Raw genomic sequence first — 19,408 nt, forward strand, 5'->3', positions numbered from 1 at the left:
AATAGAATCAAAGGAGTCAAAAGCCAAAGAAAAAGAAAAAAAAATGGCTAAGGATAAAAACAAGGTGTAGAAGCAAAGTAAGAATAAGGTTTTCTCTAGTTACATGATAAGAGCCCAAAACTGTAGTTTTAACCCTGTAACAGTCATACTTTTAGACCAATTATGTGAGTAATAATTAAGAGTTAATACAGATTACGTGTTTTTATGCATTTCAGGCTTCAAAGTCCATTATGTGCATAAATGTGCCACTTTAGCGAGATAAAGGAGCAAAGGTCGGTTGCTAAGGAGTTCTGTGATTAAAGGCCAAGATTGAAGAAGACAAAGCCTTTCTAAAGCCCGGTCAAAAGCTGAAAAGTCGACGCGGGCAGAAACAGCACACAAAGTCAGCAGAACTTCCGAAGGCCGTATCTTTGGACTCAGACCTCAGAATTGGAACTACCTTATGTCAAAACGACTGGATCGGAAAAATCTTTCCAATGGTCCAAGCCTTGACCCAATCAGAGGAGCAGAAGTGGACGAAAAGTCTATTGAAGCCAACAACAGCTGAAAAGGCCTTTTTGGACTGAAAGAATTGGGTTTTAGAAACATGGCTCCAAGCCCATGCACGATTTTTGGATCTGAAAGTATAAAAACAAGAGCTTGACTCTTTGTTAATGGTAGATAGTTAGGTTAGAAAATAAGTTAGGTTAGGAAGCTAATGTTAATGGAGTTTAGGGTTAGAAAAAGATAGATCTAGATCTAGTTTTGAGTTTTATCCCATTAATTAATTAGTTTTCATACCTTGTTTTAATATAGATTATTGAATCATTGTTACTTTTCATTAGATTAATAAAGTTAGTTGTTTTTTATAATCTAGCTTCATTTTCCATTAAACATCTATTGCAATTCATTGATGTCATTATTAGTTTAATTAAATTATTGCATGATTAGTTTCCATTGAGTTTAAATAAGCAAAGTTCAAATCTTGATATTATGTTTTGTTTGAATTCCATTGGGAATGATAGCGTAATGATTCTCGGCTAAACCTCCATTTGAAGGGGTTAAGAAGCCTTGATGAAAGCTTAATTCCGATTATCATAGAGTCGTCGTAATTTCCTTTCCACTCTAGAAATGATTAGTTCACCATGAGAATGGGTGTAATCGTTCACATGCTAGTTATGAATTGGTAGAAATGCCATGTGTAATTAGGGATTAGGGGTAACCATATTGTTCTCACGAAGGCGTTCATTCAGATTGACGATTATTCGTTAGTTAGTAGGATTAAGTCGAGTTAAGGTGGAATCAATCCCCCTCTAACTCCTTATCATAGAATTAACGTAGCATTCCCATAGTTGTTCTAATAGTCGACTAGTTGCATCTTGTGGGTAGTTGCATCGTAGTCTAGTTGCCATTTCGTAAATCTCTCATTAGACTTTTTAGTTAAGATTACTTATACGTAGAGAACACAGCATGCAGAAGGACTAGGAGTGGAACGAATCATCTACTCCACTATATCTCATAAGATTGAGAGTAGAATCTTTGATAAAATATAGGCACATAAGATAGTTTTAGTTTACTTACGTTTTGAGTTTTATCGTTCATTTCGTAGGTAAACTATCAATTTTATGTTTTATCATTACATAATATGAAGACTCTATTATCTCAAACTAGTTCTTTTTGAATATCCATTTCCTTCATTCTTAAACCATCACCTAATCCCTGCAACACCTAATAAAAACCTCTAGCTTAATTAGGAATAGGTTAGTGTGATACTAAGTGGCAGTTTTGTTTGATCGACTTCGGCTCCCTTGTGTGTCATTGAGATTGTAAGGTAAAGTGTGCCCACTGCACATTGGAGTAGCGAAACTTGAGCGGAAAAATTAGAGTGTTTTTGTCTTGACATTTATGTGAGGACCTACTTAAGGACGCTATTCCAAAGTTTCAGAAACGGACCTGTTAGTGCATTACATAACATTACTCAATGTATATATGTTTAATCGTAGATGATTGATTATTATGCATATATTAGCTAGGTTTTGACTTGATTATTCTGTATTCATTGCTAGTGAGATGGATAGATATTGAGAATAAATAAGGAAACAATAGTTTTATTTATTAGTCGTTGTAATATAGATAAAGTTTGTGAGTACTTTCACTGGAAAACTCTCACGAGGCTATAACTCGTCTACTAGGGAATTCCTAGTGGTTTAATGCCTTGTTGCATATGGTCAATGCAATCGCACTCGGCGAAACGAGATTAGTTAAAACTCCATTTTTGGTCACTTATTCTAATTTCTCATATTTGCTTGAGGACAAGCAAAATGCTATTTGGGGGTGGTTTGATAAGAGCCCAAAACTGTAGTTTAAACCCCTTAATAATATTGCTTTTTGACCAATTATGTGATTAACAAGTAAGAGCTAGTACTGTTATCGTGTTATTATGTATTTTAGGCATTGGAGTCGAATATGTGCAGAAATGCGCCCCTTTTGCGAGATAATGGAGCAAAAGTTGGTTGCTAAGAAGTTCTATGATTAAAGGCGAAAATTTAAGGAGAAAAAGCCTTTTTAAAGCCCGGTCAAAGTTGAAAAGTCAAAGTCAATGCGGGCAAAAATAGCGCACAAAAGTCAGCAGAACTTTTGGAAGTCGTATCTTTGGACTCAGACCTCGGAATTGGGCCTACCTTATGTGAAAACGACTGGCTCAGAACGAGCTTTCTAATAGTCTAAGCCTTGACCCAATCAGAGGAGCAAAAGTGAACGAAAAGGCTGTTGAAGTCATTTCAAACTGAAAACCTCTTTGTGGACTGAAGTCATGAGGTTTTGGGCTCGATTTTCTGGCCCAAAACATGGCTCCTCAGCCCATGCACGAAATTGTGGATTTGGTCTCCTCCACATGAGGAGACAAAGACTTTGCCTTAAGTAACTTAGTTTTTACTTAGTCAATAATGTAATAGTTAGTTTTCATCTAGTTATTTTTCATAGAATTAGTTTTTAGAACAAGAATGTAATTTGTAGAATCAATAACTTAGTTTTTATCTAGTGAATTATCAATAAATTAGTTAGAACAGTAAATTTAGTTTTTAGAATCCATTATTTAGTTCATTTCATTTAGTTTGTCTTAAATTGATAATTAGTTATTCATAATCGTACTTTTAAATTCAGTTTTAATTCATTTTGAATCATTCTTACTCTTGTTCAATTAGATTAATAAAGTCTATTACTTATTCAATAATGACTTGTTCTATTTGTTCTTGTGTTAGAAATGATAGTGTAATGATTCAGGTTAAAACCTTCATTAGAGGGGTTTGAGGAAGCCTTGATGAAACTTGATTTCAATTAGTGTAGAAATAGTCGTAATAATCTATTCCATTTTAGAAAGTAATTTGTTCTCCATGAGAATGGGTTTGATTGCTTCACATGCTGATTGTTAGTTGGTAGATATTATCATGAATGATTAGGGATTAGATAGACCTAATTGTTATGCGAAAATATTTCAATTCGGATTACGACAATTCTTCGTTAGTTAATTAAGGCGAATCAAGGTGGAATCAAATTCCCCTAATTCCTCCCCATATTGTCAAGTTAGTATTTCTGTAGTTTGATTTATATCATCTTGATTGTTGATTCACCATCGTAGTTACGTTCAATTCCATTACTCTCACGACTTTGATAACTTACACGAACTAGGACACGTTGCATTCTAAACGATCTAAGAGTGGAACAAATTCTCTACTCTAAACGTATTGCATTGATAAAGAGAGTAAATAACTTTGATATATATAGGCAAGAAAATAGTTTTAGTTTTACTTACATTTGAGTTTCGTTGCTTATTCGTAGGTAAAATGATAACTTTTATCAAATTTGATCTCAAATTTTAATATCGTGGTTAATAATATGTTATTAGGGTTTCGTTTCATCCTGGGTTTTCAGATGATTGAATAAGGTGACGATTAAGATAATTATATCTTGGATAATTCTCTGTTTTAAATTTTCTGGAAATTTGGGGTGTGACAATCTTATCAAAATTTAGTAACACTTTTTATTACTGCAATAAGGAAATCCATAATCTATCACTAGAGAAGTCAATTTTAAGCTTATTCAGTAAGAGAATGATCATCAACTTCATGAGAAATAATTGTTCGAATAATCATTACTAATTACTTTGAAACTTAACAATGGTTTTTAATCTGATGCTTTGTTATTAGATGTTCAACTGAACAACAGGACATTATGTGCCTCCAAATTCAATATGACATATTGCACTTTTAAATGAATAAAAAAAATAGAACAATATGAGCTATAAAGAATGGGATTAGATTCAATAAACATTCTTAAAAGAACACATTAATTTAATAAGCTTATTCCTTCATAGCATTGTTGAGAAACAGCATAATAAAATTAGCAAATATAAGCCGGGAAACAGATGAACAGAGTATAGACCACCTCACAACCAACAATAACATGCAAGTGCTCCTAAGCTAAGGCTCAAACTTCTTCGGGAGAAAACTACCTAACATTCTTGAGAAATAAAGTCATCGAACCCAACAAAGCAATTATCAATCACTTCCATATTCACCAATTTTCTTACAAAAAGACGAAGTTCAAAGGACTTAAAATGCGATCATTCAGAAAAATGGGATCATTCAAAAGCCTTGCATCTTTGATTCCTTCTAGACATTGCGTAATAAACTTTGTTTCCAAATTGATCCTGTAACAATGTAGAAGATCAAGATATTCAAGCTGGGGACATCCATCAAGAATGGCTTGGAGTCCATCATTGGTCATGTGGTTCTCTTGGAGAGTAAGCCTGCATAGTTGAGGCATGCTTTCCGCAATGGTAGATGCCTCGTCATCATCTGTACGTTCAGAAAACCGCCGCCTTAACTCTCTTCTTTTGATCAACCAAAAATTCTTCAACTGCTGGCAGGAGCTACCAATTTTAATTATATCCTCTTTTGAAACTTTAATGTTTCTCAGTTCAAGCTCTACCAATAAAGGAAACTTAAATTGTTTCACAATTCTAACTAACGCATTTGCATCATGGAAGCTGGAATTCTCTAGTTGAAGACGTTTTAGCATATTTGGTTGGTCGGCCACGTAGCTTAAATGCGTTGTGGTATTCCAACCCTCATAAGAGAATTCCTGTAATTGTCCACAGCTTCTATTCACAATTGCCTTGGCGAATTTTATAAAAGCATCATTACTATTAAAGCGGTGAGCAAACTCTTGAATAACTATAGAACGAAAAAAGTTGAGGCTCTTTGGCAAGTTTTCGCCATGATGAACATACCCATTGAGCAACATACAGAACTACAGACGCCCCGAGTTTCAAAAGATCATAATCATAGCATCTTCAGGCAAATCGACCTAGTTTCTCGTCACTTCTTTGGGACTTGCTATTCCGTTTCCCTTCATTGTTTATGCAAAGAAAGTAGGGTTTAAGGTTTCTACCAAACGGGAAAACTGCATTGTCGTATTATGTCTGGCAATATATATTGCTTTTGGAGTTCCAACAAAAGACTGATTCTCGAGTGCCATACTCGGTTATGGACTCTCAAATTCGTTTAGCCTGGATGTGTACTTTGCTGCCAAGTCCGCTTAGATATTAGCTCCCTCATAGTGTGTGAGATGTGAAGCCTATCAATTCTGTTCTTATTGATCTCAAATCTGTCCTTAAGCTTCCAATGAATAGCACCCTCTTTAGCTACCATGACAAAGTTGTTCTGGTTTTATTCAATCTTGACTCAGTTCCTTGTATCTGTGGTGGGCAAATATCGTCAACCCGATATAACTGTCGATATTTCGTATGCTATTTTGTATGTTGCAGGTTTAGAGTGGGAAAGGGAGGAAGAAGAAGAGAAGGGACACGTGGCATAATGCGATTGGACAAAGCTATAAATGCAGCACTATATAAAGACTGGTGGAGGAAGAAATACATTCATTCGATTCATTCTAAAAAGATCTAAAAAACCAGAGCAGAGATAAAGAGAAAGAGCAACACTTGTAATCAATATTGCTTCCAGTTAATAAAATTCAATTACATTTTCAGTTCGATCTTTGTTCTTAGTTGGGATTAGTTCTTTGTTATCGATCTTTGAGAAACTTCTTTGCAAACTACATTGGCGCTGTCCCTGTTTCAAGAATCAAGAAAGATCATTCTTTTCTTAGTTTTTGGGGTTCGAATCTACTGATTAAGGGGTGTTGAAGGAGTTTTGAGAGAATCAGTAAAGAATAGTAAATTTGTTTAGGGAGATATTCTGTTTCTTATCAAGATGCCTCCCAAACGAACGACAACAAGTAAAACATTAATGGTTACTGAAGCAAGCACATCTCAAGCAGCATCTAAGAATGCAGAGAGAAGAACTAGAAGATTAGCGAGTAGACTGGTGGAAGAAGTGGATGAGATACGAGAGGAAGAGGTGTCTTTGAAAGATTTGTTGTGAAGGATGGATGAATTGGAAAAACAAAATCAGATGTTAATGGCTGAAAATAAAGCGGTTAAGGAAGAAAATGAGAGGCGTGCTGAAGACGCTATGTATGATAAGGATGGCGAGGAGTCGAGCTTAGGCACCCCAGTGGTAAGAAAGAGCCACCTCGAGGAGGTGAGAAGAAGCTATCTTGGAAAAGTACAATCTGTAGCGAAAGCGACACCGAAGAGGGCGCAAGAAGAAGAAGTCAAGGCACCAATCACGAAGGAAATGGTGCAAGAGATGATGCAGAAGCAATTTGGAGATCAGTTGTTGGAGAAAGTCTCAGCCTCGATAGGAAAGCTGGCAAACAATGTGAATAGAAATCCATTGAAAAAAGAGATAGAAAGGGCCTCATTACCTCCAAAGTTCAAGAATCTAAAATTCAGTCAGTACGAGGGGGCCACTTATCCCATGGACCATCTTTTTAGCTATCGACATCAGTTCTCGATATATCAGGGTACCAAGTACAGGGATACGGTATTATGTCAATCATTCTCTTCTAGACTAAAAGGCAAAACGCTGAAATGGTTTTGTACTATGCCTGAGGGATCCATTTCATGCTTTTGTGAAATTGAAGAAAGGTTCCTCACCAATTACGGTCACCAAAGGGTGAAGCCAAAGCAGGTGTCGGCCTTATTTCAATTGAATCAAGTGAAGAAGGAATCATTGAAAGATTTCTTGACAAGGTTCAAGGCTGAAACGCAGTCGGTGGAAAGATTGGATGAATCAGAAATGACAGCTGTCATAGCTTTTCAAGCAGGGGTAATACCAGGATCTTATATGCATAAGTATCTATTGAGGAAAGAGGTTAAAACATTGCAAGAATTGTATGATAAGGTTGATAGAGATATCATAGTAGAGGAGGGGTTGAGAACAACAACTATGCAAGCGGTATTACAAGTCACCGATGCAGGAAAAAGAGATAAAGAAAGTGGTGATCGACATGAAAGTAGAGATTCCTCAAGGTCAGACAATAAAAGACCTTAGGAGCATTACACAAATCGAGATGGCTAGCCACAACAAAGAAGAAAATATGAGAGAACACTAAGGAAGGAGTTAGATCCTAGTAATTTTATAGCCCTCAATTCCATGCTGGAAGATATTTTGAGGAGAATAGCAAAAGAAGATTTCGTGACTTGGCCAAAATATACTCTCAGAGAGATGAAAGACAAGCCTTACTGTCAATTCCATAAAATTGAGAACCATGAGACTAATAGGTGTCTCTTATTATTAAAGGAAATTGACAGGCTTATGAAGGAAGGGAAGTTGAGAGAATTTCGGACTGAGAAGCCACTGGAAGTAATAAACATAATTTACAAAGGGGAAATTCCTCAGAAAAAGATCTTTTGAGATAAGATAAGGAAGATATCGACGGTGAAAAAGGTGCTCGAGGCCAATGTCGAGCCAGTTCCAGTAAATCAGCAGCTCGTATCGGCTAGCATTCCTGGGGCAATTATGTTCATGCCAGAGGACTTGTCCAAGGTAATGTTATGACATGACAATGCTTTGTTAATCACTATGCATATTTCAGGCTATGATGTACAGAAGATATTAGTGGACTGTGGTAGTTCAGTTAATATTTTATTTTGGAAAGCATTCAAAGGAATTGGTCTCGATGATTCACATTTAAAACCACCGAAGTTCAGTTTATATGGTTTTAATGGAACTTCTACCAAGCCTGTTGGAGAGATAAAATTGCCAGTTTGAGCTGGGCCTCAAATGGTGATGACGAAATTCATGGTCATCAAGTACTAGTCTGATCACAATACCATATTGGGAAGGAAGTGGATACACAAAATGAGTGTTGTGCCTAGTACATTTTATCAAGTTATCCGATTCCCAACTGTATATGGATTGCATGAAATTAGGGGCGATCAGTCCGACTCAGAAAAATGTAATTTCGTCACAGTAAATGATGAAGGGGAAAAGCCAAGACACTGGGGGCGTCTTGGAAAATTCTAACTAGCAGTTATAGCAAGCTTTACCTATCGACACCAACATGCAGATACATGAGCAGGTAAAGTTCACTCAAGAGATGATGCAACATGAAGAACCTACATGGGAAAGAAAGACCATAGAAATGGTGGAGAAAATTAACATTAGTACAGAAGAAAGTGAGCATCATAAGTTCATTGGGACAGAGATGGATGCAAACATAAGAAATGAGTTGATGGTCTTTTTGAAAGAGAATCAGGATATTTTTTCATGGTCGATGTCAGACCTCACCGGTATTGACCCAGATGTCTGTTCACATAAGCTGAATATGGAAGAAATGGCAACTCTGGTGCATCAAAAACATCGGAAGGTGAGACCGATGTATGAAGAAGCGGTGCAAGCGGAGATACATAAAATGTTAGATAATGGCATCATCAGAGAAGTAGAGCATTCGGAATGGGTAGTGAACATAGTGGTCGTACCAAATAAAGATGGTAGAGTTCGAATCTGTGTTGACTTTACCGATGTAAATAAAAAGTGTCAAAAGGATCATTATCCTATGCCCAGAATTGATGAGTTGGTTGATCGAATAGCTGGTTTCGAGTTGATCAATTTTTGTGATGGATATTTAGGGTATTTTCAGATTCTAATGGCTATTGTGGACCAACCAAAAACGGCGTTCGTTGTTAATGGAGGTATATACTATTTTATCATAATGCCTTTTGGGTTGAAGAATGCTGGAGCCACCTACCAAAGATTAGTAGAGAAGATGTTTAAAAAACTCATCAAACGAATTGTCGAGGTTTATATAGATGATATGGTCATCAAATCTATGAAAGTTGTAGACCATGTAAAGGACCTCGACACTGTATTCAAAATATTGTGAGAGTTTAATATGAAGCTTAATCCTGAAAAATGTACCTTCGGGGTCAGTTCTGGCAAATTTTTAGGGTACATGGTTACGAAGCGAGGCATCGATGCTAATCCTGATCAAATACGAGCGCTTCAGCAAATGCCATCACCTACAACTAGAAAGCAGATACAAAGGTTGACTAGAAGAATAGCTGCGCTCAACAGATTCATCTCCAGAACTTCTGATCGATGTAAGCCGCTTTTTAAGTTGCTTAAAAAGAATGTTCAATTATGTTGGAATGAGGAATATGAAGAAGCATTTTCTGAATTATAGAAATATCTACAAGAAATGCCAACTCTTACAAAACCAGATGAGGGAGAAAGTTTGCTCCTTTATTTGGCTGTATCAGATTTTGCTATAAGTTATGTCCTCGTGAAAGTAGAAAATATGTTGGAAAGACCAATATATTTTCAGAGCAAAACAATGCTCGAGGCGGAGACTCAATATTCCATTTTGGAGAAATATGCTCTAGCACTTTTATTCTCATCTCAGAGATTAAAGCCATATTTTCAAGCACATTCTGTGATAGTGATGACGAATCTCCCGTTAAAGCAAACTCTAGCAAAAACTGCTAAGTCAGGAAGGATGTCTAAATGGTCTGTACTAATAAACAAATTCATAGTCGAGTATCAAAATCGAGTATCAGAGAAAAGTCAAGTATTGGCCGCCTTTCTGGCAGATTTTCCATCTGAGGATGCTAGTTGGGGCATGGAAGAAGAGGAATTCTCAATGATGCAAGAGCCTAAAGAGGTTATCGATGTAGAAGATCCATGGGTGGGAACTAATGGTTGGAGATTATTTGTCGATGGATCATCTGGAGGTAAGGGGTGTGGCATCGGAGTGGTGTTGGTCACTCCTAAAAATCAAAGACTGGAAATAGTAATAACATTGGGTTTCCATGCATCTAATAATGAGGCTGAGTATGAAGCTTTAATAGCTGGTCTCGAAATGGCTAGATCACTCAATATAAAAGAGTTGTCAATCTTCAGTGACTTGATGCTCGTGGTTAGCCAAATCAATGGAGGGTATTCCGCAAAATGTGAAAACATGGTAGATTATTTGAGCTTCATAAAATCCAAGTTGAGGGATTTCAACAAAATAAAGCTTTAACATCTTAATAGAAATGAGAATAGGCATGCCGATGCCTTAACATATGTTGTAGCAATGTTGGAAAACACAGAAGGTCGCGCCCTACATATCAGAGTTCAGTAGAAGCCAAGCATCGACATCAACGACTCAAAAGTTATGGAAATTGATACACTGGGGGCGTCATGGATGGAAGCATATATCTCATACTTATCTGATGGGAAATAAATAGAGAACAAAAATGAGGCCAGAAGGATTAAGTCTGGCTCTCAAAGATATGTATTGATTGATAATGAGTTATATTGAAAGAATCTTGGAGGTCCACATTTGAAATGCATATCGTTTGAGGAAGCGCAGCTAATTATTGACGAGCTTCACAAAGGCGAATGTGGAAACCATTCAGCTGGTAGATCATTGGCTAATAAAATAATGTGGCAGGGATATTTCTGGCCTCAGATGTGAAGAGACTATCTTCGATATGCAAAAAAATGTATAAAGGGCCAAATTCATGGGAAAGCCATTCATGTTCCAGCTGAAGAGTTACATTGTGTCTCAAACCCCTGGCCCTTTGCTATATGGGGTATGGATATTGTAGGTCCTCTAGTACCAGGGAGAGGCAAAGGAAGGTTCATGTTGGCGGTCACAGACTATTTTACAAAGTGGGTAGAAGCCATCGCTTTGCAGCACATCAAGGAAAAGGATGTCATAAACTTCCTTTTAGAGCGAGTCATATGTCGATATGGGTTACCCTATGCCATTATGTCAGATAATGGGCTGCAGTTCGAGGGAGGATAGGTGAAAGTTTTCTTGGAATCTTACAAGATAAAACATTTCACATCTGCGCCATACTATGCTCAGGGTAAATGGCAAGCCGAGGTGACAAATAAAACCATTATAGATAATATCAAGAAATTTCGAAGACAAGAAAGGTCTTTGGGTGGATGAGCTAAATAGCGCTCTATAGGCTTATAGAACGACACCTCGAACGGCCACATGTGAATCACCTTTTACTTTGGCCTATGGTATGGAAGCAGTAACTCCATCTGAAATGGTGGTGTCGACATCCAAAACCAAAATCTTTGTAAATGGTCAGAATAATGAGGTAATGGCTTCAGAAGTCCTCAATCTCGAAGAAACAAGGGATCAAGCAAGGGTAAGGCTTGATAAATATCATAGGCAGCTCAAAAACGCTTTCAACAAGAAAGTAAGAGCGGCATTTTCAAAAATGTGATTTGGTCTTGAAAGTGGTCACTCAAGCTACTAAAGAAAAAGGGGCTGACAAACTAGCAGCAAGCTAGGAAGGGCCTTACATTGTTCACAAAGTGGGAGTCAATGGCGCTTACTGCTTGAAAACTGCTGAAGGTGTAATATTACCAAAGCCTCAAAATGTAAGCAATTTGAAAGCATTTTATCAATAAAAAGTATTTCAAATATCATGGTGTAAATTTTTACTCAAGGTTATACATTCAATAAAAATATGGTCATTCTCAAAATCAATATCTATACAAATATAGCAGATCTTCGTATCTCTAGAATTATATAACTGATAACAGGTCATACAAAAATCCTAGTGATCTGTAGATCCGCATCTCGATACCAGGTCAAACAAAAATCCTGGGGATCTGTAGATCCGTATCTCAATACTGGGTCAAACAAAAATCCTGGTGATCTGTAAATCCTCATCTCGATACCAGGTCAAACAAAAATCCTGATGATCTATAGATCTGTATCTCGATACCAGGTCAAACAAAAATCCTGGTGATCTGTAGATCCGCATCTCGATACCAGGTCAAACAAAAATCCTGGTGATCTGTAGATCAGTATCTTGAGACTAGGTCAAACAAAAATCCTGGTGATCTGTAGATCCGTATCTCGATACCAGGTCAAACAAAAAATCCTGGTGATCTGTAGATCCGTATCTCGATACCAGGTCAAACAAAAAATCCTGGTGATTTGTAGATCCGTATCTCGATACCAGGTCAAACAAAAATCCTAGTGATCTATAGATCCGTATCTCAATAGCAGGTCATATAAAAAGCCTGGTGATTTGTAGATACGTATCTCGATACCAGGTCAAAAAATCCAGTCCTTGATAGAAATGTCGAGGTCGGGTCACAAAATCAGGGTATTGGTCGAAATGTCGATGCCTGGTCAAGATCAGGTTGGCCAAAACATGAAATATGTGGTATTGAGTGATCGAGACCAGGTTAAAAGAATAAGGAGACAAGGAGGTATGTCATTTTAAGTGAAATTTTATGTATTATTTTTTTTATCTTTTCTGGTGATTAAACTTTTAAATAATGAGATGTCGAATGTCGATGGTAGTTGTTGATTATGGATGCAATGTCACATGTCGAAACATGTAATTCAGTGTGCCGGTGGACGAGATAATGCAATAATACTTCAATAAAAGGGGCAAATTGAAACAAAAACTAAAAGATAGAGAACAAGTCTAATCATCATCTTCACCGTCATTGTCATCTTCATCTTCATTTTCATCATCACCATCTCTACCATCATCCTCATCATCACTGGTAGTTGAGGACCCATTGCTATCTTTGCCATAATCGTAGCAGTAGGGCTCTCTCAACCACTCATCATCATACTCTTATTCTTTTTCTTCTTTTGTATCATCTTTTTCTTCTTCTTCTTTTTCTTCTTCTTCGGGTTTTTATTCACCGTTTGAGTAGTCTGTTGTAGGGCAGTCAGACCAATGTGGAGGAGAGTCGGGCAAAGTCATGAAAATTGCTAAGATAATGAGAAAAAGGGAGATGAGAGTTTTTCTTCAATAAAACCAAGGAAAGTTTGTAAGTTTTTAATAAGAATTTTAGAAGAGATGTTTAGAATCAGACGTTTTGAAGGGTTTTTATAGTAGTAAAAATTATATAAACGAAGAATATTAATGGTGATTAGCAAGAAAATGATGAATATTAATGGTAGGTGAGTAAGAAAATGAGGAATATTAATGAAAAAGTAACTTTTTGTTATCTGTGTGCGGGACAGTTAAAAGTTTGAATAATAATTAAGTAAGGATTAATAACATAGTTTAACTCAAGGAATGTTGGTTTATGAGCCAGTTGGTTAGAGTTATTTATTGATAAATATAAATGTGTATTTATTGCATGGCGAAGGGTGCTAAGTAAAACAAAATCCTAGTGATCTATAGATTCTCATCTCGATACCAAGACAGAAAATTATGATTCAATGGCAAAGCTATATATGGAAATATGTCAATATTAAACCTAAGTATCGATACTACTTTTGGTTGGAGTGGTATCGAAAGTCGAATTTTATTTTTAAAATTTTACTAAGTATCGATACTACTTTTGGTTGGAGTGGTATCGAAAGTCGAATTTGATTTTTAAAATATTACTAAGTATCGATACTACTTTTGGTTGGAATGGTATCGAAACTCGAATTTGATTTTTAAAATTTTACTAAGTATCGATACTACTTTCAGTTGGAGTGGTATCGAAAGTCGAATTTGATTTTTAAAATATTACTAAGTATAGTTGAATTTGATTTTTAAAATATTACTAAGTATTGATACTACTTTTGGTTGGAGTGGTATCGAAAGTCGAATTTGATTTTTAAAATATTACTATGTATCAATACTACTTTTGGTTGGAGTGGTATCGAAAATCGAATTTGATTTTTAAAATTTTACTAAGTATCGATACTACTTTTGGTTGGAGTGGTATCGAAAGTCAAATTTGATTTTTAAAATATTACTAAGTATCGATACTACTTTTGGTTGGAGTGGTACCGAAAGTTGAATTTGATTTTTAAAATATTACTAAGTATAGATACTACTTTTGGTTGGAATGGTATCGAAAGTCGAATTTGATTTTTAAAATTTTACTAAGTATCGATACTACTTTCGGTTGGAGTGGTATCGAAAGTCGAATTTGATTTTTAAAATATTACTAAGTATCGATACTATTTTCGGTTGGAGTGGTATCGAAAGTCAAATTTGATTTTTAAAATATTATTAAGTATTGATACTACTTTTTGTTGGAGTGGTATCGAAAGTCGAATTAGCTTTTCAAAATATTACTAAATATCGATACTACTTTCGATTGGAGTGGTATCGAAAGTCAAATTTGATTTTTAAAGTATTATTAAGTATCGATACTACTTTTGATTGAAGTTGTATCGAATGACGAATGTCGTTTTTAAATTTTTATTACATATCAATTGATAAATATCAAACATATATAAGTAGATGATAACAAGCAAAAGGTTCTTTTTGAATAGTTCAAAAGGAGTTTAAAGCAGTCAAAAGAGATAGCCAATGCAAGCCATTATATCAATATTACAATTACAAAACATCAGAACAAAGAGACGTACTAGAGCTGGGGTGAGGTTTCAGTTTGGTTTACATCAAGGCATTTGGTCTCAAAAAGGGTATCGAGGGCATCTCGCACTTCGGGTCCATCCACACAGTTGGGTGTACTGATGAAGGAGTCAGGATTGAAAAGTGGAGTAGCTGTTTTAATCTCGACATTATCAGCAGCAGGTGAAGCAGAGTCTACAACATCTGTATCCAGATCATGGGCCACAGTGTCGGAGGGCATCTCATTATCGTCATCAGAATCAAGATTATATTCTTTGATAAGATCAGTGTGAAGATGTGGTCTAAAGCTCTTCATGGTGCCAACACAATATTCCATGTTCTTAGTACAAGTAACCACCTTGAGATGGTCCTCCTCCAATTTAGCCTCCAAATTAGTTTTTTGGGATACCCATTCTTTTTTCTCATTGGCAAAGTTGACTTTTTCTTGTGCAAGTTTTTTCTCCATAGTTTCATATGAGCTTTGCAGTTTCTTTTGCAACTCGGTATGCTTGTCAAGATATTTCTTCATCTCGTCAACATGTTTTTTATGGGCTTTCTCAAAAGATTGTTCAAGTTTTTCTTTTTCTTTCTTCAATTGGTCATTCTCTTCGCTGTAACGACGAAAGCTAGCCATTTCATTATCAAACTGGCCGACAGTAGCAACTTTAACTTGGGGTTGAGATATAGTTAATGAGGACAGTGTAAATAAATCGAGATAAGAGTAAGGCTAACGATCGATACTTACTTTTTCGATAGAAGAACACAAAAGTTGGAAGCGTTCATCTATACCAATTTCAGACATTGCGGATCTATCTCGAGGAAGGATGGTATTCAGGACAAGAGTTTCCCCGAGGCCAGGTATCGGAGGATCAGAAAACAATGAAGCAGACTTTGGAACCCTTTTCTAGTTTCAAAGAACAAGATTAACCAAAAAGTCTTCAGATGGAGAAGAAGAACCAGAGGCAGTAGGTTTAGTAGTGGCGGGCTTAGCTGACGATTTGGAGGGCACATGAACAGGTTCAATACTGGTGGTTGTTTTTGCAGCTTTAGTTGTCCTCGAGGTTGGTGGTGCTTTGGTATGGCAAGGTTCTTTTCTTTTCTAAGAATGAAGACCAGTGTCGACATTTTTTTCTTTGGAAGAGGTGGGAGCTTGGGAAGAACTGCCACCTGTTGATTTTTTCTTGCTCAGAAACTTGTCCAGAGATTTGGATGCCATATATGTGTACAATAAGTGGTGATCAAACACATCTTGCAAAAGGGGATAGTTATAGAAGTCTGGAATTTCTTGTTTAATCTTGGGAAACAGATCTTCAGTCATTTTAAAACCAGTTATCACATAATCAAAGTAACAGTGAGGAGTATTTACAGGCAATTCAGAAACATCAAAAGTTTTCCTAAGTCCTTTTTCATATGAGCAAGGTTGTAATGAAAGCAGAGCAGTTTGGGAGGGGATAATAGGTTGGGAAAGTGAAGGATCTTGACCTTTGAGCACATTACTTTTTAAGTAATATAAAGGAGCAATATAGTTGTCGACATCTTGTAACACGACCTTCAAAGCGGGGTTGTCGTATCTATCAACACCAGTTTTAACAGATACTTCTTCTTTAGTGCCTTTTAGAATATCCATTACTCTAGTGGATTCTCCAAGACTTCTCATCAATGCAGGTTTTCGTACTGAAATAAGGTCACAACGATAGACCAATCAGATAACCGGTCCAAGATAAAGGGTCGAAAGATTGGTTCAAGAAAGAAGATTCGCAAAATAACGTGCCTCCAATGTTAAAGGTATGATGGGCCAAGGATGCCACAGCGATTGAAGCAGATGACTCCCATTGCCCAGAAATAATGATAGGATATAATGGCCATCTGAAGTCACTATCTCGATTTTTCCTTATGATACCCGCGCGATTGTTCCATTTTTTGGGATAAAAGTAGCCGCTAGGCTCCGGTACACTGTTTTTATTCTTTTCAACATGCTCGACAAAGGTATAGTGTTTTTGAATGTCGATAAGGCGGATTTTTTGAGATGCCCGTACATCGGGTTCAAGGTGAGAATTACAATAGTTACAAATGTACAACAATCTCCAAAAATTGTATGTGCCTTGGCCGGGAGCAATGGTCAGATAGTTTAATACTGATTGATCGAGGTCAGATAAGGGAAGTCACAAACCAGCAGCTAGTTGCCTAACAGTGATGATGGTGGTTCCGGGATCGCCACTTTGGCATCTAGTCCCTTTCTTACATCCAGCATAATGTCGAAGGTTGACAGTGTCTGGTATCTGGTAGGCAGCTCTAACTATGTCTAAATTGGGTCTTTTTGGAAAGCAAGGATTCAATCCACTACTCCATATACTATCATCGTCCATAACTTCGCGTTCGGATTCCGAGTCCACAATATCAAAGGGATGGCATGCTAAGCCTTCAACCAAATACATTGTGCGCCACTCGGGTACGTCAGTTATGGTTCTTTGTGATGTCGAAACTGAGGAGGATTAGTTGTTTCGAGTTGCAAACTCGGTACTTTCGTTCGACATGTTGGTATCACTAGAAACAATAAATTTTTTATTATAATTATATCCTTTATCTGTGCTACTATTGATATACTCTGTATAATTGTATAATATATTATTTGTCAAGATATCGAGGTTTCAAGGTGACAATGTCGGGTTTCGAGGTAAGGATGTGTGTCTCAAAAGCATACGTTCTTGATGTCGAAGCCAGGATTGTTTTGAGAGGGTGCACCTAAAGTTAACACAAGTTTTTCTCCTAGCCATACTGTTAAAAATTATAATTCAAGGTCTAGTTAGTATAGGGATACACAAATAGCACGTTTAAACTCAAAAGCCTAACCCTAAATTCTAGTAATTTAGAAAGCAGAAATGGGTGCAATTCTTCAAGATAATTAAAGACAACGATAAAGTTTTTTTTTTTCCAGAAAATAGCATATTAAGTGTTTATTTTAACTAACCTGATAAGTGTGCAAAAAGATTTGGTGATGAAGACAGCGAATAGAACCAAGTTGAAGCTTTTCAGGTTGTTAATGGTGGTGGGGTTGGAGTGTCTCAAGTTTTTTATTTTTGGGAATAAGTGAAAAGAGAGAAAGCGATTGAAAGCTTTTATATATGATATTTTGTGATAATGGTTCAGTTTTCAGGTGTAACCGCTTGATATTTTGAAATTTTGAAATTTGATTTTTGGTTCTCGAAGCATTCAAATTTTTCGTGGTTGAAATTTGAAAGTTTCAAGAGGGGGCGATGTTGTGGGCAAATATCGTCAACCCGATATAACTGTCGATATTTTGTATGCTATTTTGTATGTTGCAGGTTTAGAGCGGGAAAGGGAGGAAGAAGAAAAGAAGGGACACGTGGCATAACGCGATTGGACAAAACTATAAATGCAGCACCATATATAGACTGGTGGAGGAAAAAATACATTCATTCGATTCATTCAAAAAAGATCTAAAAAACCAGAGCAGAGAGAGAGAGAGAAAGAGTGACACTTGTAATCAATATTGCTTCCAGTTAATAAAATTCAATTACATTTTCAATTCGATCTTTGTTCTTAGTTGAGATTAGTTCTTTGTTATCGATCATTGAGAAACTTCTTTGCAAATTACAGCATCATTGTCTGGTTCCTTAAAATAATTGCAGACACCTTGTTTAGAACAATTTAAGAGTGTTAGGAACCTATGCAATTTCTCTCCTTAGCATCCTTGTTCATATTGATAGAGATTTAATTCTATATTCTCCGTTCCTCAATTTAACACATACAAAAGTTGTATACAATACACTTGTATAAAAGTCACAAATCCAGCCGTAAATCTCTTACGTTTAACTTCAAAAATTACAGTCGGCAAAGAGTGAAACTTGACCAAATAGTTGTATACTTGCATGAGTCACATTTGAGAATGTTGTGTATAGTAGTGGTATTCACCAGATAAAAGTGTATTGCTCTGATGTTGCACACGAGATGCTAGCATTGGAAACCAATCTAATTACCTTCTCTGAATTCATCAGAATCGCTTACCAGATCGAGTTTCAAATAATAGAAACCTACCGAAGTTCTTCTTAGTATTTATAGATAAATATGCACTCGTGGTAAACCAGGAATTATGAGACACGTTTCCTCACGGTGAAGCGCCTACATTCCAACCTCTACTGCCTCTCGTTATGCCATGAAGAATCCTCTACGGGCTTTGCTTTGGTCTGCGACTCCTACCTCTTCTACCTTTGAAAGAATCCTTACCACCAGAAAATGTTGGCTCTGATTAAGGGTTCTTGTTTCTGCTTTCTTCATACACAGATACACTTGGTTCACTTTGATGACCGCACCATCGCTGATGTATGTATTTTACCCAAGCTTTATTGCAAGCCAAAAACCTTTATAGATTCCCCTTCCCCCTTTTTTCCTCGGCATAGACTCTTGCTTCTGAAGAGCGGTTGTCATTGAGATCCAATGATGGAAGATTCATAGATGACGACTTTACCTTAGAAGATGTTGGAACTGCTTATGGCCTCCCGAACAGTTCATCGAAGCCAGTGAAAATAGGGAACTACCTAGCTAGTGGTTCCGGAGATCTTGTCCTTACCTCACTGAAAGATTTTCAATTTACCTTCCCGACGGTTTCTCTCGTAGCTGCACCCACGACCTAAATAATGGTTAAACCGTGGCCAAAAGTATTGAAGCTAC

At 36.7% G+C, this 19,408-nt stretch overlaps 2 protein-coding genes across 2 annotated transcripts; one reads left to right on the forward strand and one right to left on the reverse strand.

Annotated features, from left to right (window-relative positions):
- Nucleotides 1-4,563: 4,563 nt before the first annotated feature.
- LOC147475187 (putative F-box/LRR-repeat protein 22) lies at nucleotides 4,564-5,283 on the reverse strand. Its single transcript, XM_086585305.1, has one exon. The coding sequence runs from the start codon at nucleotides 5,281-5,283 to the stop codon at nucleotides 4,564-4,566; it is 720 nt and encodes a 239-aa protein (XP_086441431.1).
- A 4,302-nt stretch (nucleotides 5,284-9,585) lies between these two features.
- LOC147475188 (uncharacterized) lies at nucleotides 9,586-10,407 on the forward strand. Its single transcript, XM_086585306.1, has one exon. The coding sequence runs from the start codon at nucleotides 9,586-9,588 to the stop codon at nucleotides 10,405-10,407; it is 822 nt and encodes a 273-aa protein (XP_086441432.1).
- Nucleotides 10,408-19,408: the final 9,001 nt, after the last annotated feature.

The sequence above is a fragment of the Coptis chinensis genome, chromosome 9 (genome assembly GCF_015680905.1).
Source record: "Coptis chinensis isolate HL-2020 chromosome 9, ASM1568090v1, whole genome shotgun sequence".
Classification (NCBI taxonomy): Eukaryota; Viridiplantae; Streptophyta; class Magnoliopsida; order Ranunculales; family Ranunculaceae; genus Coptis; species Coptis chinensis.

Excerpts from the sequence above, each read along its gene's own strand:
- LOC147475187 (XM_086585305.1), bottom strand. The coding sequence starts at position 5,283 with ATGTTGCTCAATGGGTATGTTCATCATGGCGAAAACTTGCCAAAGAGC.
- LOC147475188 (XM_086585306.1), top strand. The coding sequence starts at position 9,586 with ATGCCAACTCTTACAAAACCAGATGAGGGAGAAAGTTTGCTCCTTTAT.